This window comes from Myotis nattereri (genome assembly GCF_964212035.1).
Source record: "Myotis nattereri genome assembly, chromosome: 6".
Taxonomy (NCBI): Eukaryota; Metazoa; Chordata; class Mammalia; order Chiroptera; family Vespertilionidae; genus Myotis; species Myotis nattereri.
Window position 1 is genome coordinate 64273424 of NC_138081.1, and position 23069 is coordinate 64296492.

Below are 23069 nucleotides of genomic sequence, written 5' to 3' on the forward strand. Positions count from 1 at the left end.
GGACCCGCAGCCTGTGCTCTCACACGGGCTCAGCAACGATAAAATGGCTCCACATGTTTCACTGAACAAGCTAAAAGGAAAACACGAGGAGTTTTATTTGGTATAAACACAATTATATGTTTAAAGCATGTTAACTTTACTTAGGAGCTCCTAAAAAAAACCACACAAAGGTTAACAGAAATTTTCATAGTATCCTCTATAAAAAGTCAACAATGTGCAAAAATGGCAAGTGATTAAAATCTTTAAATTAATATGGTTTTAATAACCAGAGGTATGATAAATTATAGCAGTTAGATTTTTGTTTTAAACACAGTATATGATAACATCTTTAGCAAATCTAACTGGAATTTTCTGGCAATATAATTTTCCTTTCCTATCTCTTCTATGCCAGTGTGAAATGAAATTTTAAAAAAATCCTACTATTTCATTATGTGGCATTTCACATTAAAACTTTTTTTCTTTTATGCACTGCACTATTTGTGATTAACTGTTTGTCAAGCATAATTATTTATCTCTGTCCTTAAGGGCTGCATGACTCCACACGAGGCTTGGTATTCTCTGAACAGCCATTTAGTTTTCAAAGTTTCTTTCAAAGTATTCTTCCCATCCTTCCTACCTTTAAGCATTCTGATCACACAGCTTTGGACTCTGAGCTGCTGTGATTAATGGAATAGGTTTCCTTCAGTGTCGAGAGCAGGCTTTGCCCTGGACCAAACTTCATTTCAGAGAATTAAAGGTATATTAAATTCATTCCTATTTAAACCATCTCTTGAAAATCTATGTCCATCTCTGAAGCAAACAGAACATTCTTCTCCAACGTGCAGACACAAATCCTGTAAATAAAACAAGCTAAGGAGCCTTTCTTCCCTTCTTGGAACCACTGACATTGGAGAAGGTGTGTGTTGCTGAAAGTATACTATTCAAAATTTGATGAAAGGCATTCTGGATTTTCTGGGAGAAGATTTCATAATTTCAGATTTAAAAAAATCCCAGATTTCAATATATCAGCCAGGTGTGCTAGTCTGCTTTATTTTCTCATTATCATATCTACAACAAGAATTATAATATATACAATTTCAAAAAATAATTTAAAACAAATGCTGTAAAGAATCTGATAGGAAATCATTTGTAGATAGGTGTTTTGACTTAATAACAAGAGCTCACTTAAATTTATTTTGTACTAGTTTTCTTTCTACCTAATGTATTTATATCTAATACATTTTGGAGGGGAGAAAATGAAGGATGTCTTTGTTCAATTTCTCTTATTTCTTTTCCTTCTTAAAATAGCAGGTATGATTGACAAAAGAAGGTTCTTTAAATATAGCTCATATTTTCCTTTTCAAGGAAGATAAAGATTAATAAATTAAAGCCGCTATAAGCTGTTAATCATTGATGAATGTCTCAGCAAAATAGAGTCTATGCTCACTTTTTTATTCATCTCATTACCCCCTTTCCTGAGGACACGGATGTAGCTCCAAACAGGGGAGTTCCCCTGGTGTTTGGGGCAGGTGTCTTTGTGAACGGCCATGCAGGTTGCACATTGCAAACCCCAGTCTATGAGAACAACGTCCCTGAGACTGTCCAGTGAGCACCTATGCGAGTCCATGGGTGGCCCTGCTGAGGCTGCGGTGGGTTCTCTCCTTGGCGGAAGTTAGGGAAGCTCAGGCACTGGGGAGGAAGGACTCCTGGGTGCAAACAATGCTTTTCTCCTGAAAGTAAAGGTCTGCCCCCTCAGATTTTTTTCCAGATATCGTGGCAGGCATAACGCCAGGATCAAAGTTGTCTTCTAAGCAGTATGGATTGTAGAAAAAGAGGAGATAGCGTCAGGAGACCTACACTACCGTGAACTTGATATTGATTCGCTCTTCTTGAAATTATCCGTTGGGGGAGGGGGGGTTCAGATGCCAACACAATTTCCTCTCCTCTTCACTTTATTGGAGGGAATGTAGCAAATTAAGCAGGTATGATGAACTAAAAAATAAAGGAATTACTATCACTCTAGTTTTTAATTTTTACTGAATTACTGTACTGGTAACAGTTCAGGCTTCTTTTAAGCCAACAGACAAGGCCATGGGTGATACATAGCATTTATGTGTGGACTTGCCAGTTTCCACATTTCACTGCCTCCCACGGTAAACTCATTGCTGTCACTGGGCCCACGTCTGGAACCACCAGAAAAGTAGATAATCTTTGTCCTCTAGTTGCTTACCTCCCTGTCATAGTACTGAGGACTGGTTAGCCTAAGTCTGAATCCTTTTCTGTAGTGATAAACATACCAGTGCTTCACACAGTTTCTCTAAATTCTATTCTGTTTCTCTAACTTCTGTTTCTCTAACTTCTGTTGAGATGTGAAATGAGTGGTCATAGGCGTCATATAACAACAGGGACCCTACTCACTCTCTTGGCTTCAATGGCTCTTCTAATTCCAACGACACCAGATGGGACCTCCCTCCCACGTCCCCGACCTCCTCGCCGTCTCTGAAGGGCCTCTCAAATACAACATCCAAAATTTACCTTCCCCACAATCCTGCTTCTTTCTCAGAGGGTGCCGGCTGTAAACTGCCTGCCTGATGGGAGCAGCATACGGACATCCTCCTGGCCTGGGTGCTGTGTCCATCTGTCCCTCGCGGTGCACACAGGCAGCCGCCCAGAGCCCGCCTAGAGAAGGAGCTCAACACATCTTCACTGAGTCACCTTTGCCCCTGCTGCTTTATCCTTCTCCACATGGAGTCCACGTCACTGACCTCACGCTCATCCTCGTTTGCTCGCTGTCACCCGCCTGGGCTCCTGCAGTGGCCTTCCAACTGGGCCCCCCTGGTCTCTCCTCCCCACTCTCCACCTCTTCTGTGATCCTGGGCCTACCCTCCTTTGCTCTCCTGCCCCACTCCCAACCTCTACGACCTCTGACTGCTCTTACCCGCTGCAGGGCCATGGGACAGGCTGTTCTCTTTGTCTGAAGTCCTCACCCCACTCCCATCCCATGGCTAACTCCTGCTCCTCCTGGTTACTTGCACAGGGAACCTTTGCCTCAGCACCAGGACTGAGAGGTTCCTTAGCTTTTCGCTGCCACACTATCTTATTCTTTGTAGCTGTTACTATCAAGTGCAATCAATGTGTGGCAGGTATCCCCACCTTCTTAAACTTTGAGCTAACACACTCTGCTATTATGTCAGACCAACATTAGTCCCCGTTTTCCCTAGCCAGGAGAAATCCGAGGAGCATTTTCACTTTTACCAAAAAAGGCGGAAAGCGAAAATAGCGAACCTGTTTGTTTTGCCGTGAGCGTTTTGGAAGCAGCGCACACCCAGAGCAGCAGGAGCGCCCCGACAAGCTTCTTGCCAGGGAACTACGCTCAGCATCTCAGCGTCACGCCGCCTGAGCTCTGAGCTGTCTGTGAGCACCTGTGCTTCATCTCCATCGATTCTGTGCATCCGTTAGCAAGATGTGTCCCGAGGTGACTGCTTCTTTGCTTTACGCCACTTAGGCTTACACATGGCTTCATTTTTTGACAGTGGGGAACCTGGAGCTGCCTGAACTGTGACTCCCGATAGATACTGTCCTTGAGAGCGGGAGCGGGTCGTTCTGGATGGCCACCATCGCCCCAGGACGAGCCCGGCACCCGGCGCCCGGTGCCCAGGAGCAGCTAGATGAAGAGGTACTGAGTGAACAGCAGAACCCCAGCCCCTTACAGGGCTCATTACCAATTTCCTGCTCTCTGGTGAGGCCTCCTCTCCTTGTCCTCGGTGACCAGCTGGGAGCCCTTTTAAGAGGCTAACAACTGCCAAGTACAGTAGAAAAAGCATCTGTCGCACACTACTGACGCTGAAAACTCCTGGAAAAGCCTGTGTTTTTGGTGCCAAATGAAGTGTTTAGATCCTCTTTGGGTCTGATTGAGACTGTCTGAGGTGGAGGGAGCCCCAGACTTTGCCCTGTGAGCTCTGCAGCCAGGGGGGCGGGGGAGGGGGGTGGGGGTGGTGGTTGTATCAGTGGAAAGATGAGGTGGCCAGAGGCCTTGGGAGTGCTCACAGCAAAAGAAAGCAGGAAATCCTTTTCTTAATAGACTAGGGTGAAAGCAGGTGACTGGACATCGATCGGTCAACCCACGGGGCCATGGTCTCTCCCATTTAAAAAAAGGTGAATAATCATCTATGCTTTCGTCAAGAGAAAGGAGAGGGCTGTGGATGTATTTAGTTATCAAAGTTTTTCCACAAACAACAACAACCCCTTCCTCCCCCAACTGGGCCGGTTTTGTTCTCTCTCTCCCCACCATCAGTATTTCTGGAGTTTTCCCACATGCTTGGCCCTGTACTCAGTGCTGGGTGAACCCAACCTCCGGCTCTCACGGACCTGCAGCTTTGCTTGGGAAGGAGATAAAATAAACGAGTGGCCATTATGTATGTCAGACAGCGACAAGAGCCATCGAAAATAATAGAATGAGCTACAAGGACAGATTTTGTGGGCTTTGAAGCCACACTAAAACCTTGGGCTGCCACCCTAAGTGTGACGAGAAGCCATTGGAGAGTGTGGGCAGAAGTGTGATGACATCCCACCTCATCCTTTCGCCTTGTCTCTGAAACATGGAACATAACATTATTACCTTGAGAACGATTTGTGAGGAGACAGAATGTGAAAAGCATTTTGACTTTTCAAAACTCTCAAAAAGCATCGTGACATTTCAGGGCCCATGGGTGTCTGTTAGCAATTAGCAACTGGGTAGATTATACTCCTATTGTCACTTCTGTCATGGTGTTTGTCTAACTTGTGCTGACTCTAGACATATTTATGCTATTTTCTCCCACTTTCACATTTGCATAACACTAATAATCTCAGGGACAAAGTAAATAGCCTCCTCCAGGCCTGCGTGAAGCTCAGACATTTCTATGAGAAACGTCCTTCCCGATGTGCTTCCTTTCTCTGCGAGCATTTCCTTTGTTCTGCTGTAGGCTCTTCTTCCTTCTCCCCCTCTAATTACAAGTGTCCAGGGACCTCAGTGTTGCAGACTCCTCTCTCTCTCTCTCTCTCTCTCTCTCTCTCTCTCTCTCTCTCTCTCTCTCTCTCTCTCATTGGTTATTCCCCGAGGAACACCCTCTCTCGTGACTAACCCTGCCCATCATCTCTATGTGAATGGGGCTGGATACGCCACACACGTTGTCTCTCATCTGAAGTCTTCTTTTTTGATCTGCAAATGTCTAAGTGACAAAGTCTCAAACGTGGCAACTATGAACCTAAATTGACTTTTCATCAAATCATTTTACTATGAATAAGATACTTTGTTATAAAGGAGATTCTTTTATTGGGTAAAGAATGTTACTAAATGACTAACTTATCAAGTTTATTCTCTCTCTCTTCTGGGGTTAGATCCCCATTCTGCCAGGCTCCAAGGTGAAAGCCTAGAGTGGGCTGGGACTTCGTCCTGTCCTTGAACCTCTGCTCTGGTCCAGCACCAGCGTCTACTGTTTCCTTCTTTGAGACTTCCCTTAGATGTGCCCTTTCTTGCTAAGCTCCCTGCCGAAACTTGGTTGGGGTCCTCACCCGTCGTAAAGCCCTCCTTCTGTGGTGCCCTGCCTTCAGCTCACTGTCCATCCAGCCACAGATGATGGCACAGGCCCGCCTCTACGCGGGCTTTTCGATTGATCCACCAATTCAAACCCAGGTTGTTCAAGGGTCAACTCCACAGTTGGGAATCTGCGTTTTGGAGCACTGACTATCATTATACATGGATTTTCAATGGCATGGGAGGTGCGCATCCCTAACCCTCATGTTGTTCAGGGTCAGCTGAATGGCTTTAAACCTCAGCTTCATAATGCCCCTGCCCCCAAGCATATAGTGGGCTCCTTACTGCATTAAATCAAAACCCCCACCTGTTTTTCATGGGCCCACATACCTATTCAGCTTTGGTCCTTGCTACCCCAAACACAGTTATTCTAGTTTAGTTTGCTTCCCCTGCACTTGGCATAATCATACTTGCTTCTCACACATTACCTTGTTCTAAATGCCTTCTCTCTTTCCGCCTGCTTAACTAACACCTATGCAGCTCAAGTCTCCTTCATGAAGTCATCTGTGATTACTCCTGCCTTCCTTGGTCTCTCTCACGCGCTTGGGGCCAACACTGTAAACAACAGTTGAATGCTTGACCGTAGTAACTGCCACAATAGCTAAACATGTATTCAATGCTTATTGTCAGGCATCATGCTAAGTGCTTTACACATAGGAGGCTGATACTGATAACAGTCCTGTTCTATACATAAGAACACCGAACACAGAGATAAAATGATCTGCCACAGGATAGGTGGGAATGGTGGAATGGGGTTTTGAACCAAAGGAGTCTGGCTCTAGAGCCCAAGCACGTAAACATGACACACTATGTTGCCATTCCTATGCTCTAACATGTCTTCCTACTAGCTCTACATGTGTTATTTTATCTCTTTAAATAGAATGGAAGCCCTTCAGGTTGGAGACGATGCTTTACACTATGTTTCTCCATGGTATTTGCTTGAGGCTGGTTAGATCACAACTGCTCAACAGATGTTCTAATTGGCTAAAGGGTCAACCTAGCAATGTATCTAACACTCTGATGGACAAAGAAATTCTCTTCCTTTATACAGATTAAATCAAACTGAACAAAGAAGAGTGACAATATAGCAGTGTAACAAATAATAACCGCACTCTAGGACAGTCTGGCTGGATGCTCTCATTTTTTAGGTGAAAACAGGATGACCAGCTAAACCTATTAGATCAGGATGGCTCATCCCAGCCCCCAGGCCCTCCATTGCGGTTAATGAACGTCCTCTCTCCCCAATGGCCAGGCTATCTGCCTTCTCCTGCTCACACAGAAACAGTTCTCCCTTGACCGGTTACTTGCTGCACTTTATGCACCTTCATACATTAAGATGATGGCAGTGGCATTTCAAAAGCGTGAAGGAGGGTGGCAGAGACTTTTGCTCCCAAGTCTAGCTCCCGTACCCACCAAGTGTGTGTAAATCGGCCAGAGAACAGGGCTCCCTAGCGGATGCCCTTCAGTGACCATGCAAAGAGGCCCTCCTGTGGGCTGAGGGGTGGCTGTGGAAGGTCTAGGGGACTCATTTAGGAAAGAAGCTCCGGGTCCAGCAGATCTGGTTGGCATGCCGGATTTCCTGGGTGACCATTTAAAACCTCCCTCGATCTCAGTCTTCTTATTTGTAAATCAGGGATGCTGATACCCTCATAAGGTGTGGTCAGAATTATAAATAACTTGAGAGGCTCAGCACAGACCTGGCAACTCGTAATAGCTAAATAAATGCCAGATATTATTTTCTTTGGGTAGTAGTGCAAAGGCTCTCCAAACTTCAAGAGAGGGAAGAGGATGAAGAAAACCCCAAACACTCATCAACCCATCACTGAGAACTTACCAAGTGTCTTTAGGCCTCAGCACAGCAGGAGGGAGGTCACCTCCTACCCTAGGACTTCCCAGGCAGCCAGGCAGACCAAGCTCACAGGCAAACCCAACAGAGAGCTAATGTGGTGCTGGCTTTGGGAAGAAGAGGCTCAGGAGGGAGGAGGAAGAGGAACTGCACGGAGCCCTGGGGTGAGGTGGCCACATGGAAATGCTGCAGTTTGACCCTGATTCTCCCGGGGGAGGCTCAGGACAGGCCTGGGTAGGGCCCAGCTCACAATACAGGCTCTTACTGGAGAGCTGGGCTGTCAAGCCTTTTTTTTTTTTTGTCCTGGTTACCAGGCCAATTTCATAGCCCTGTTTCAGAAAGTATCCCCTCTGGCTAAGAGCTGGGCCAAGGTGGGGAAGGCAAAACCAGCGCAGGATCTCAGAACCAAATCCTTCCTGCAGAGAACACGAGGGCTGCCTTCGCAGCATTTTCAAGGAGGAAAGGCATCAGAGTCAATAACAGACACTGGTTCTCTGAGCCAAAGACCCACCCAGAGCCCCCTTTAATTATGAAGCCACAGACTGCAAGTCATTACATTCAATATTAAATAATGTGCAGTACCTCAACTTTAAAGTGACCCTGAGAATAAAGGAAAAGAAATCACAAACTATGCTAATAACAGGAAGCTGATTACATGGGGAAGTGGCAGGATGAGGACAGGATATCCTGGGAAAGAAGTGAAATCAAAGTAGGGAACTTTGTGGTTACGCAAACAAAACAATGATTTCAAACCCAATAAAACCTGGCAGGGCAAAACTCAGAATTTTCACACCAGCCAAAGGAATGACTTTCACGTTTTCTAAATGTGTCCGGAGTAATACAACTGTGTGTTTTTCAGTTATTCCTGGTGCCACATTCTGCTGAAACTACTTTATGTTCATAAGGTTTTAGCATCCTGTTTTAAAGATAAAAACTAAATGACAAATAAATGGTACAATGGAGTGAGATGATATTTCATCTGAAATGCACAATGGTGAGCGGGGTGTCTGACAAAAAAGGAGATAGGGAATAGGGAGAAGTGCTATCCCACAGGTGGGATAGAGGAGGGACAGGTTGGGCCAAGGTAGACAAAAACCAAGGACCAGAGGCAAGGCCTGAGCATAGTACAAAGATAAAGATGGATTAGCTAGCACGGATCCAGTCCGGTGGAGCTGAATCCGAAGAAGCAATGTTCTGATGCACAGCTCCAGTAGGGGAACCTAGCGCTGCGGACATTTAGCCGGGACGAGAGGCAGGGCAGCTGTGTGCAGAGCTCCCTAGGCTGCTGCTCACAGTGGTGAGAACTCAGACCCAAGTAGTAAATGGATGGAGCTCAACACAGAAATGATTCTAAGAATCCAGCCATCCTGGAAGGGGCAGTTGGCCTGGGTCAATCTGTCATTATGTGGCAAAGTGTGCCAGGCAGCAAGGACAAGCACTGAAGTTGAGGGAACAGCTGGTAGTCAGATGGAGGGTTTGGTCGGGAGTTAGGAAGATATGGAAGGGAGACAGGCTACACAGACAATAACCACTTTGGGTTGCTTTTTCCAACTGCCCCCTCCCCCCTCCCCTCTCCCAGGGAGACGCTGCGGTACACCCTCCTTTGGCAGGAAGCGACAGAGGCTTTAACATGTGGGCCCGTTTTCCTAGGCACTGCCTGTCCCTGTTTATCCAGACGATGCAAAGGCAGGAGTTCCTTTTGTAGCAAAGCAAGACAAGGAAGCCGAGTGACATTTGTGATGTTTGATGGCGTCTGCAGTTCCTATGTACACACTTTACAATCACAGGGGGTGACCATCTGCTTCCTTCTTGCTGATTACTAGGGAATGTGGGACGCAGAGCCCAACGACTTGCTCTTGACCACTCAAACAACCCCAAAATTGCTCTGCTCCAGACAGTACAAAGGAGAAGGCATCCACTGGAATACATGGAGGATGGCCCAGGGCAGATAAAGAGGAAAGGTATTCAGACGAGAGGCTCTGCTCAGCGACGGGGCTTACACCAGTCCCATCTGTGTCCCTGGGCAGTCAGGGAGCTGCCCCACTGTGGGAGTGGACGAAATGAGCCCACCCCTCCCCCACAACAGTGGTAAGCTTAAAAGAGAGCCGGGTAGGCAAGGGTGAGTTGAAATCCCTTTCTTTTCATTTTGAGTCCTTTCTCCCAGGGAAAGGATGGTCTGTACCATCCATCCCCCTCTCCCTGCAGTCTGATCCCTAGCCCTGAGGTTAACCTGGCCCGGCAGCTCCGCTGTGGCTCAGTAGACACACAAAGCGTCGCTCTCTCTCTTGAAATGCGGTGGAAGCCCGGGACTGTAAGCGGCAGAATACAAATGAAGGCGCTTTTCTCCCTAGCGACAGAAGTGTACCAAACTCAGATCTGGGAGGATTGATGAGAACCAGGCTCGGTTCAGGCTGCAACCCGTCCGCTCAGCAGGAATGATGGCTCCAACCCGGCCACCAGCAGGCGTTCTGCGGGAACCCCCAGCTCTCACCAGACAGCCCCTGGGGACCCATGTGTGGTCAGTTCAAACAAACGCGCTTCCTGCTCAGTACTTAAAACAATGGCTGCATTGGAAAGGGTTTGCTTGTTGTTAAAGGATGGTTTGCTTCTCTAGCATGGGAAGAATTAGATTAAATTCAATAATTAGCCCCCCCCCCCCTCCCCGCCACACACACACACATTTGCTGTTCAGGTCACAGCACTGTGTGGGAACTGCAATGCTGTTGCTGACAGAGAACAAGAAGTGCATGTGCGGCCAGGGGCAGAGGGAGGGCCCCTCGTGGCGAGATCAGCCTTGATCTGCCGTGGGATTACAGGGGCCTCAGAAGAGCTGATTAAGAATTCTGCAGGAGCCCTTGAGCTGGAAAGCTGGCGCTCTGAGTCTGATAATCCCCAGTCGTAGTAACACAAAGGAAGGACAGGAACTAAATTCAGAGCTCTGAATTGTGAAATTCAACATCTGAAAGAAATAGGGACCCGCTTTTTCCTGACTGTGTTTGTCAACCTAGCTGCCTGCTTGTTTGTGTTAAATGGCTACTATGCTTTTGAATCCAAAATCTGATTATATTTAATTAGTACAGGCATCTGGGATATCTGATACACAACGAGTTATTAAAGTAACAAATCTTTCTAAAATATGTTCTCCATGAAAGAATGTGTTAATTTATGCAGTAACAATTTTTTAACATGAAATAATTAATATGAAACTGCAACAATTATGAATTCTTTGCAGCCTAATTTATACGTAAGATTTCCTCCAGATAATACTCTTTTCAACGTAAACCCTTAGTACTGAGAGCATCTGAACAGACGCGTTTTTCTTTTTCTATTTCATACACAAATTGAAACTTAGAGCAGGTCTTATACAACGTCCTGAATGCCCGTTTCTATGTACATTCTGAAGACCCAGTGATTAACTTGCCTTGACATTTGCTTCCACAACAACGATCTTGTCCTTCACTTAGACCTTAAAGTAAACCCCAAACACAGCAGCTCTGTGTTCCTGTCTTTGTGATGATTCAAATCAGGAGAAGAAAGGGTTAAGGAGGCAGGTCCTGTAAGTGACAGACCCTGATGGGAGCGAGTCAGGGAAGACCAGGGAGGTGTGTGCATTTGTGTGTGACTGTGTGTATGAGAGAGAGAGGGAGGGTGGGAGGGAGAGAGAGAGAGAGCTGTCAAATAATGAAATAATATTTTTTCTCTTAAAAGATTGATTCTTCTGTATTGATTACCAATAGTAATTTTCTTAAAAAACTTTTAAGTAAGAAAACAAAGATCCTTTTCAAGAAAAATATACATAAAACATACAAAAATCAGATTATGAGAGTGGCTTTTATATTTCAGAACCCTCTAAGAACCTTTACCGACAGCCCATTTAATTCTCATGGTAAGTATGTAAGGTAATTGTTTTTAATCTCCATTTTACAGATGCTAAAATGAGGGTCAAATGGTTAAGTGATTTGCCTGGGGACAGCACCCCTGTAAGTGACAGAGCTAGTGCAAACCCTGGCTCCTAACCTGTAACCGCAGGTTCCCGTCTCCCCAGGCTGCCTCACCAGCCCAGAGGGAACAGAGCACTGGGAACAGCACAGTAATGCTAGGCTTGCTCTATGATTTAACAATTCCACCCCTTCGAAAACACCCAATAAATAGGAGGACGTACATCTACCACCACGGTAGCTTAATTCATAATAGCCCCAAACTAGAAATAGCAGTAAATGAACTGATATATTTGTACAATGGAATACTACTCAGCACTGTAAAGAAAAGAACTATGGTTATGTGCAGTCACATGGATGAATCTCACAGACATGATGATGGGTAAGAAGCTAGACAAAGAGTATAACCTATGATTCGTTTGTATGAGGTTCAAGTAGAGGCAAAGCGAACCTATGGTGACAGCTGAAGACAGTGGCTACCTCTGGGTGGTTACTGGCTGGAAGGGCACGAGGAGGTTTTCTAGGGTGCTGGGGGTGCTCCCTGTCGTCATCTGTGGGGGATTTCAGGGGCATATACAGATGTAAAAATTCACTGAGTTGCACACTTCAAATTTATTCATTTTATGGTTTGTATATTATGATTCCAAAAAAACATGTGTCCACTAAAGCAAGTCATTCTTTTGCTTTTTCTTTTTGTTAATCCTCACTGGAGGACATTATTTACATTGATTATTTTTAAGAGAGGGTGGAAGGGAGGGGAGGAAGGGGGAGAGAGAGAGAAACATGGATGTTAGACAGACACATTGATTGGGTGCCTCCCACACGCACCCGGACAGGGCTGGGAATCGAACCTGCAACCCAGGTACATGCCCTTGACCAGGAATCGCATCCGGGACCCTCCGGTGCATAGGCTGACACTTTAACCACTGACCCACACTGGCCAGGGTGAAAAGAAAGCATTCTTATACATAAGCCAGGTGTACCTGAACTTGTTAGGTTTAAACTGATGTCTGTCAGCACCGAGTTTCCTGAAAGCTTATGAAGAAAAAAACAGGAGTCTGTCAAGAATTCTCCTGCTGCTTCCTGTCTGTCGGATGGCTGGAGGGGCTGTGAGTCTTGGAAGTGCAGCTGGGTGACAGCTGCCCATGCTGGTGGTTGCAGGAGACAGGTGTGGTTGCAAGTGTGAGGACCAAAGGGCGGACGGCTGGTCTCTGCGGCGCCCTGGCACGGGCATGGTGGGGGTCAGCTGTGGAATGAGGCTGGGATGAAGGTGCAGTGCTGGGGTGGGGAGGTGGCTGGGATCAGACCCTAGGGAGGGTGTAAGTAGCATGGGGGTGAGAGGCCATGGTCAGCTGAGGCACAGTGATGTGGGAGGGCTGGAAGGTGAGGACCTGTGGCAATGGGTACCCTGACTGACCTCTCTGGGCTTCAACACCTCAATGGATGTAGTACCACAACCACCTCAAGCTCAATAAATCCCAAACTCACCCTCTTTCTCTGAAAATAAGACCACTCATTTCTGTTACGGGCAACTCCATTCTCATGATTACTTGCATTAGACTATTTGGGAATTATGTTTGATTCTTCTCTCCCTTTCCTGTTTCAGCCTTTCCATTGTGCCTACAATCCATTCTTGCATTTGCTTATTATTCAAAAGCTTAGTCCTATATGGAACATAACAAGAGTATTTTTTATCTACCATCTGCTATGCACTGGGCACTATGCTAATACTTTACATTTATTGTTTTACTTAATATTTGCAAAAATTAAAACACAAAGCAGGTAAAATATATTTCCACAAATAAGCAAACTGAGCTGTGGCAAAGTTAACTAGCTTGTCCGAGACCCCAGAGGACAGAGTGGGTTTCACACCTGGTTCTACCCAACTTCAGTGTCCCTCCCCATGCCTGCTCCCTGCCCCTGTGCAGTCTTAGGCTTCATAATATTAGCAGCTCCTAGCAAAGTCCCTTTTACACACAAGGCCCTCAAATAACGAGTGCTGGCATTACTCAGGGGCCCTGAGTGGTCAGAGTTTAGCACAGAGTTTATGACTAAAGAGATCTACAGATGTATCTGCTGCAGCTGAGGAAATGGACAGGTAACAGAACGAGCAGCACCACGTAATGTCTAGTTGCCTCTAGAATACTGTTGGCAGAGCATCATCCTCACAGATTCTGGCCTAGTCTTGACCTTCCTCTTCATATGGGGCTTCTGGGCAGTCCAGTGGGGTGGGGGTGGTGGGGGGGAAGGAACGCAGGAAGGGCTATTTAACACAGGTCCACGTTCCAGTGCTGCTTGTGCCCTGGGAAATGCCATCACATCCATCCAGGGGGAGGACAGGCATTTCCGTGTGCCCTTCAATGGGAAGGTCACAACTGTGCTGAAAAATAACTGTCACTCCCAGCCCTAAATACCTGTGTCCAGCACATGCTTCGAACACTGCCCACAGTCCCATAATCAAGATGCTGCCTGGCTGCGGCCTGTGGGATCATAAAACCCAACTTGCAAACATTACCAGGCACACGGGCCAGCTGTGTGGAGGAGCTGCTGCCTCCCAGCAAACACTTCAGCACGCAGCACGCATGCCATCTGCAGAGCACACCACAGATGCACACCAGGCCCTCTGCCTTGCACAGAGGCCAGGGCAGGCAGACCCTTGGGAGGAGGAACTCTATAAACAGCTGAGTTGTCCCAGAGCCGGAAAAGGAAGGTCTTTCCAACACACACACACACACACACACACACACACACACACACACACCCCACCAAATTTTCCCATAAAATAAAAGAGATAAAGGGACTTATGATTAATCTCAATTTTTAATTTTCTGTTCTTTTAATCAGTCTGGATCAGAGGCAGTCAATATAGCTTAAGAGGGCAGAGGCAGTAGGGCCAGCCATACATAGATTCAAATCCTGCTTCTGCCCTTTTACTAGCTGTGGGCCTTTATATGAGTTACTTAACCCCTCTGGGCTTTCTCTATTGCTTCCTCCCCACTGCTCACATTCTCCCACTCAGGCCTGGCTTTTGTAAGTATATTCCATAAATGCCCCTGCTCCTTCCACTCCCTCTGCTGTAGGGCAGCATTTCTTTTATTCTCCTTGAAAATCCTGGGGCCTCACAGACTTTGTGGTCCTCCCACCCCAGTTTAGTTTTCCAGTTCATTTACGTCTTACTTATCTCTCTCTAGTCTCTGGCATGGATCTAAAGATATTTTGTGAAAGGGAAGACCCAGTGATTCTACTTCTGGGAATTTATTTGATGGAACCTGAAACACTAATTAGAAAGAATATATTCACCCCGATGTTCATTGCAGCATTATTTACAATAGTCACAATTTGGAGGCAGCCCAAGTGTCATCAGTAGACAAGTGGATAAAAAAAGTTGTGGCACATTTACATATTGGAATTCTACTCTGCTGTAAAAAGGAAGAAACTTTTATCCTTTACAACAGCATGGATAGATCTGGAGAACATTATGCTAAGCAAAATAAGCCAGAGAAAAACAAGTACTATATGATTTCACTCATATGTGGAATTTAATGAACAAAAATTTAAAGAACAAACTGAACTACCAAGCAAAATAGAGACAGACTCATAGATAAAGAGCAGGCAGAAAGCTCTGGTGGCAGGGGTGAGTGTGGGGGATGAAGAAATTGAGAAAAACAAGAGAGAGATAACTCATGGACATGGACAACAGTGTGGTGATTGCTGGGGTGAAGGGGGATGGGTGGAGGTGGGAGAGGACACAGAGGGGATATATGGTGATGGAAAAAAAAGAATTTTAAGAAGGAAGAGTGAATACTCTTTGTGGAGATTAAGTGAAGAAAACATAGTACACAAAGGGTTTGAGGCCAATCCTTTGAAAGGTCATGGTGGAAGTGAGGGGCCACAGAAAGCAATCAAGACAGCTCACCGAAGAAGACAGGACTTGAAGGCCAGGGCTGGGTTGGCTGCTGGGCCTGTTCCACAGCAGCCGCGTGTGTGACAGTAACCAGTGAGGGCTCCTCACAGGCCTTCCCCACGGGGGCTCATCACCCAGGGCCACCGCCAGAGGGGTCTCATTCCAGGTGCTAAATAGCCAGGCCCTGCCAGCAGCACTCCTGCCAGCATCCTCAGGCTTCTGGCCCTGTAACCCTCTCATTTATAGATGGTTCAGGACCACAAATTCTATAAAGTCCAAAGTCCAGGAGAAGGGGAGAAACAAGTCCTGAACCAATCCCTCCAGCAACATGAAGGATGCTTACAGGACCAAACAACAAGACTGACTCTCTCTCACCACGTCCTAAATCAGATATTCATGCCTCACAACCTTCGCCTGCTCTGCTCTGTTCTCCTCTCCTTCCAGGTCTGTGAGTTGAGATCTGACAGGTTTGCCTCTGGGTAAAGGCTTTCATTTAGGGACAGGTTTCAGACCCAGTGGTACTTCAGACCCTCTCAGCTCACCTTGACTCAAAATCACGTCCACATTTTCTGAGGACTGCCAGCGCCAACCAAAGCTGTCCGTGTGCCTTTGATTAGAGATACGCATGCCATCTGGCCCCGCACTGGTGTGTGTATAATGTGTGGGCATGCTTGCTGTGTGGGCATTTGGCTCCAGGACAAGAACTGCCACATGTTGGGGAAATTCAAATAGCCAAGCTGTCTGACCGACACATAATTTTGCATTTGGACAGTGTCTGTACGAGCCAGGATTTGAGTTTAACATTTTTCCTCATCACTGGAGACTGCCGAGAATGATAAAAGCAGGGAAGAATTGGCAAGAAATGAAAGAATTGAGAAATAAAGAAGAATAAGAATTCTGGAGGTGGCCTTTATGAAATCCAGCAGAAAGCACCGCCCTGTAATATATTCCAGTCACCACTCAGCCTTGCTCAGAATAACCAGCTTTGGTTAAAACAACAACAATGAAGGTTACCTCTTTCTTCAGACATAGGCATTATATTCCACACGAGGAGCCTACATTTAATTGCCAACAGCCCTTTTAACTCTGCATGTTTACCTGTTGACCGCTATGTGAAGATGTCTGAGGACAGAAAATAACCGTGGGCATTTCCTTCCTGGTGCTCTAAAAACACCTGACAAGCTGCCCACCAGAGTGGCAGCTGGTTGGGATGTATTTTTTCTAGAGGCCAATTCTACAAATCTTTGGAGGGGGTGGTAGGAGGAGGTAATTAAGGAAAGTTATTTTCAAGTGACTACACGTTATCTTCTATTTTCTCTCTAAATCCCCTTTTTACTGTTCTTGCTCTGGACCCATCTGAATTCATCAATGGGCGCCTTTGACCCCTAGCTTCTTGTTGGGTTTGGCAGGAGGTCTGGAGGAGGCTGAAGAGTGAGCCTGGGTACGAATCCTCCAGACCCACCCTGCTGCCTCTCTCTAAGGTGGCTTTTCAGCACAGCTGCGTTCGTAGTTCTGGTGCCCGCTGCCCCCCATACTCCTTTGCCTTCAGGCCTCGGGTCCACCGCTAATACAAGCCTTGGAATATACCGTGGAAGGTACCATGCTCTGCTGGTTTTCTGAAACCCTGCCCATGTCTTTATAAATAACTCCTTTATTACATTATCCAACGAGCATGCCTTCTGCTTTTTGCCGAGACTCTGGTGGAATGACGAGCTGTTACCTGACTGATCCATTGGCCTTCCACAACCCTCCTTCAGAAGCAAAGCACTGTGAGGGTGCCACAAACCGGAGGACCACACCAGTGAACACTCACTCATCAAAAAGGAACATCTCATCCATCTATTGAAACCCACTACAGCCTCCCACCAGCTGAGTTGTCAAATTCCTGCCAGATAAAAAAGAAAAAAAACCTATCTGAAGAATGACATTTCAAATATTTTCTGAAGGAAGGAAAGGGAAGGAGGGAGGAAGGGCTGTTTTCAACGATGTGGTCATGAGCCATCATCATCCAAGTGCCTACCTTGTCTGGCTGTGTACTCATTGTCCTCGATCAATCTGGCCAATCCAAAGTCGGCGATCTTGCATATTAGTCCATTCCCCACTAGAATGTTTGCTGATCTCAGATCTCTGTGGATGTAATTCATGCGTTCGATGTAAGCCATTCCTGCAGCAACCTGTGGAAGTTGAGAGAATGGAACATGTTACACCTTGGCTGATATATTTACACATCATAATATCTAAGGCTGGAATCAAGGTACCATGGGGCCTACCTGTGCTGCCATGTCCACCAAATTTGGTAATTTCAGAGCTCTTCCTTCTCCATCTTTTAAGAAGTCAAGTAAACTTCCTATGAAGAAAACATGAAACCATTTCAATTTACTTTGAAAGATAAAAATGTCCAACAAAGGGCTATATTTGGCTTTCTTATTAGAAGTACACCGGTGCAAAAGAAAGGTTCATACGCTCAGGCTCCACCCCAGATCTACTGAATCAGAACTCTGGAGCTTAGACCCAGAAACCTGTATTTTAAGAAGCCCTCTAGGTGATTCTGACACATAGTCAAGTTTGAGAACGGCTGGCCTAGCTTATTTACAGATTTTAAATCAAGAAAAAAAATACCTGAAAGAAAAGAATATCAAAGGAATATAGGGTGGGGCAAATAGCTCCCCATTAGATCCTGGCCAGCCGGGCCTCAAGGAGCCCTGTATATACATAGCTGAGCTTCAGTGCGGCTGTGACAGCGCAGCCCGAGGAGCTCAGAACTGACACCAGGGCTGGGACAGTCACGTGCAGAGGCTGGAGGCTCAACAGGGTCATGGTGATTTTTTTCATGCTTGAATCCCAAAGTTATTTACCAAATAACCCTGGATACAAAGGACAATCTGCCAGGAAAAAAATTCCTAATATATTTTAAGAGAACATGGAAAGGAAAAATTACACTGGTATCCTCTGATGTACAATGCATTGCCTTTTAAGGACATTTTTTGTTTGGTTCATCTATTATTCCAAAACAAAGTGATCTTTGGCTTTATCCCCAAAAATACTGCTTTGATTAGAAGACAGAGAGAGACAGAGCCACACACAGAGAGAATGAGAATAAAATGTGTTCTTTAAAAACATGTCTTTCTTCATCTGATTGTAAGAAGAGAGCTGAAAAACAAATGTTAAAAAAATGGAGACTCAACTTAGCCCAAAGACCAGTGCCTGATATTAACTGCTCAGCCCTGCAAAACGGAAATTTAATACAAGCGATGGCATTCAAAATAATAGCAAACTGTCACAGCCCTCTGTATCACCAACATTAGAAATGGACGCGTTCATTAAGGAGAGGAGCTAGAACTCTGCATGTGCAGCATGCAAAAGGTACCGGTATCACAAGGACCTGGGGGGCAATCTGGAGGTCATGGCCTGTTTAAAATGTTTTCACTAATGAGCACACAATTTGCACTTCCTGATGGGCATGCTTGACTCATGCAGAAACCAGGGAAAGAAGCAAGCAGGCAACTCCGCTCCTCTCTCCGAAACAAGCCTGTAGGTCATTGTGAGGTGAAGCCTGGAGAGGCCTTGCCCAACCTTTATTCATGTATTCGGTGACAATGTAGATGGGCTCCTCGGACACCACGGCGTACAGCTGGACCAGCTTGTCGTGCTTTAGCTTCTTCATGATCTGCGCTTCCTCGAGGAAAGATTCAGGGGACATTGTGCCTGGTTTCAGAGTCTTTATGGCTACTTTTGTGTTTCCATTCCAGGTACCTGCAGACATCCCACAATATTAAGTCAAACAAAAGGTCCTCTTTTGATGGAAAAAAAGTTTTTAAATTAATAGCTATTTATATAAGGTTAGATTTTAAGTTAAAAATTTAATATAGTTTTTGTCAAACAAAGACAATAAAATGTAAGGACTCAGTCAAGGATTTTCAATAGAAAATATGTATTTACTTCTGGCTATATTATGGTTTATAATTGAACTATTTTCTTATTTTGATATATTTCACGTTCCTTTTCTGGTTCAGCCATGTGATTACAAATGTATACCAAAAGCTCTGGACACTTCTTTACAAGAATAAAAGCCCAGGGGTAGAACAAGCCTGGCCATCCAATATCCATCCAATAGGCAGTACAGTGAGCATGGAAGAAATGAGATTAAGTTCTGTTTTATGGGGTATACCATTTTAAAAAGATGGCAACATGCTGAGGATGTCTGGAAATTACCACTAGACTTTCACTTGTCTGCAATGCATGAGCTACTTGACTGAGTCCTTGAACAGGTGATCTATAAGTAGAATGCAATTATGCTGATAAGCAGAGGCAAGCTCACAGACTTCTTGCCCATACTTAAACCAGGTAAGGAAAATCCCTGAGGCTTACTGATGGTCAGCCACAAGAGAGCAATGACTTCTATCAGCTAGACTGGAAAAATTAGACAACAGCTAAGAGGGAACAGAAATATTTAAACTTTACATGTTAAAAGAATCTAGTAGGTCCAGAGGCATGCCTGGTTTATGATCATCGGTTACTTCATCTGCAAAATACTGAAATAGAACTGGATTGTCTTTTGAATTTCTTTCAGCTCCCAAATTTTGAAAAATGTAGGTTGTATGGGTATTCCATTATTAGTCCTATGACTTTGAATTAAAACTATTTATAAGGGGGGAGATCTTCTACATTAGATTATATTATTTTCTATTTGGAAAATGCTGGATTAAATTAAGATTAAATTTTATATTTAATATAACTGAATTTAGAATTAACAAATTCTGTAAATGGAGGCAACTTTTGTTACCTTTTTAAAAACACGGTTCATATACTTTAAAATGCAACCTATAAAATATGAATCATGAAAGAATAAGTGGCTTAGAGGAATATTCATCAAACCTTACAAAATATCTGACCACTAAACATAAATGGGAACTTTGACAACTTGTAAGTGGTCTTTGCTATTTGAGTGTTAGTACCCCAAAATTTTAAATAGAAATCTTTTGTCTAATAACAACCCAGTTACTTACATTGGCATTCCATCCTGATCCTGAACTACCAAAAAATTATGTTTTATGTTCAATGGGAAGCAAAATCTTAGTAATATGTGTAATGATTTAAAGTTTATAATTAAAATGTTTGTAAATAAATTTTGTATAGTGTTCAATTATTCCTGATTGTATTAGTGATTGGATAAAAATTCTTAGGACCCATAATTTTAATTATAAATTGGGCAGATGGAGGAGAAGGTAATATAAACATATTTTACGATACTTGAGCTAAAGTATTGGACATCACAATGTGGACTCTGAAAAACAATAACAGTGATAATTCTTATTAAACTAGCTTACACATATATACATATGTGTCTGACTGAGTATCTACCTGTCTCTCTATTTTTATCTCTCTCTATTTCTACCTCTAACTCTGGATCTATGCAGTACTTCCTCATTGCCAGGCTCTGTTCCAAGAGCTTTAACCATGTTCAATCTTTTAGTGCAGACTACACCTAAATACCTACAGCCACACATAACAACAATTATTTTTCATTGAATCTAAGAAAGGAAGAAGGAGGATTCCATAAATACTAATATTGCCTTACTGGCAATATTTTTTGGGTGGGGCCTAAGCCCATGGATTGTCTAAGCAAAGCTGCAATTGCCTCAGAGGGAGTTATATGGGGAAGGCCCAGTGCAGAAGGCCTTACCAATGAGATGACAACCAGATTAAGAGAACTGCCTGTATCTACTGAGCACCTACTCTATGCAAGGGACTCTTTAATAGACATATTATCCTTTGTAATACTCCTAGTTCTATGAAGTAGGTATCATTCCAGTTTTACAGATGAGGAAACTGAGGCTCAAAGAGGTTAAACAAGCCCTTTGCCCATGGTTAATCAGCTAGTAAAGATTGAGCAAAAAAACCAGGATCATGGAGCAAAAAAGCCCAGGGTCTCCTCCTACAGTAGCCCAGCTATAGTATCTTACCTTCCCAGGTCTTAGGAAGAAGAAACCCCAGAGTCCTATTGCATTGGTTTCCTGTACTGTGCGTGCCTTAATTAACCACGTGAAGTAGGACAGAAGAGAACAGGAAGGTACTGCCATATTCTGAAAATCTGGGTGGCCTGTACCAGCTATCCAGGCTAAGTGTCTTGGTCCCAATGGCTGTTAATGTGTTGTGTTCAAAACCGTCCATTTAATTGGCTTTGAGATGCAGCCAAAACAAAAGGTGCCCTCTGCCTTACCAAGCCACACTTCAGCGAAACACCCCTGACCCAGCTTCTTCTCCAGATACAACGAATCACGTGCAACTTCCCACGCATCTTTAGCCAATCCAGAAGTTTGTGGGGTACAACTCGATGCAATCACAGTTAAGTTAAAACACAACCCATCAGCTTTCTCTACAGGAAAGAGGATTAATAAAGAAAACACAGTCCTTATAATCCATAATCATGCATGCACTAGGAAAGATGGAAGGTGACTTGCCCTTGAGAGCAATACTGAGCTCACTGGACAAACATCTGCAGTTGGAAATGAAGAGCAATGCATATGGTGCAGGTTTGATCATTCCTTGTACCATTTACTGGCTTATGAATTGAAACACATATAATAGTATAATTTGAGCCATTTGCCAATCTTGACCACTTACATATTTTTTTTCTAGAAGTTCCGGAATTCCAAAATCAAAATCATTATTCCCCACTATTAGTAATTCAAACTTTCCTTCTGCTCATAGTCTTTACTTTCACCTTCCATCTTTGATGTTTGAGACTTCCCAAACGAGGATGCTAGTAATAAAGTAATTGAGGCTTAGCATACCCATCCATACTTCCCCAAACTGCCCATTTCCCAGTCTCTTGATCAACTGCAGGGATTCTCGAGGGATTTCCCAGACATCTTTGGTTTTGACAGACAGATCGGTAAGCCTTGGCATCCCTTTGTGACAGGGAACTACCAGGCGGCAGCAGAGACCTGCAGCTCTCTCTGACGGAGCGGGGACAGCAGCAAGAGAGGGAGAGAAAAGCAGAACACGTGAAACACAACACTTGCAGGTGCACACACTCAGCCAGCGCACAGCATCACTCCGAACAGTACACACTGGCAGAGAGCTACACACATCTTGGAAGATCAGACACCACACACTGAAACATGTCTATTGAAGGTAGAATAGAGGACATCTGAAGTTTGCACTATTCCATATCCCTAGGTATAATATGGTCTATTCATATACATAGATTAGACTGTTTTGGTTTCTATACTCACGAAGTAAGAAAAACATTTCAGCCCAATGTGCTAATGACATGCCTTCTGCAACCCTGCAAACACCTCCATTGATTTCCAAGGGTACGGTGGACTATAGAATCTCAACATGATTGTCCTCCCCCCGCCAAAATTAAGGGTTTTGGACTATATTTAAAATGGTAACTTCAGAACAGGATCCTTCTACACAACATCAGACTTATAGTCTAGTAAGAATGAAGATGATACCTGGCAGGGGCAAAACTGGCCACATTTCTCTAATGATTTCTCTGGCATTTTAACTGACTCCATCCTGCTTCCTTGGTATTTCCTATTAAAAATGTTTATAACAATCTCCAGTGTATAATTTAGGAGACTGGTTTGAAAGCAGAAAGAACAAAAACTAAAATCTATAGAAATAAAAGGATGTGAAGAACTCTATTATCCATGAAAAAGAGAAAGGAAAGAAGTAGTTATCACTGTGAGGTGATTTGGAAGTTTTTTCTCTCTCTTCAAAGATTATCTAGCAGCGGTAAGGGGAAATTGCCTAAATGCCAAGTTCACACCAATCAGGTGAGAAAAGGGAGCCAAAGACAGGAATGAGGGCAGTGGC

At 44.6% G+C, this 23069-nt stretch overlaps 1 protein-coding gene across 6 annotated transcripts in view; it reads right to left on the bottom strand.

The window, feature by feature from the left end:
- Positions 1–23069, bottom strand: part of FYN (FYN proto-oncogene, Src family tyrosine kinase) — a 206560-nt gene that overhangs the window by 13502 nt on the left and 169989 nt on the right. For 3 of the 6 annotated variants that reach the window (XM_081094719.1, XM_081094720.1, XM_081094721.1), the window contains 4 exons: positions 22037–22201; positions 18816–18995; positions 17513–17589; positions 17263–17416 (listed from right to left, as the gene is read on the bottom strand). In XM_081094719.1, coding sequence (XP_080950845.1) covers positions 17263–17416; positions 17513–17589; positions 18816–18995; positions 22037–22201 — 576 coding nt within the window. Of the gene's footprint in view, positions 1–17262; positions 17417–17512; positions 17590–18815; positions 18996–21462; positions 21619–22036; positions 22202–23069 lie in introns of all 6 variants that reach the window. The other 3 variants (XM_081094723.1, XM_081094722.1, XM_081094724.1) reach the window with 2 other exon arrangements.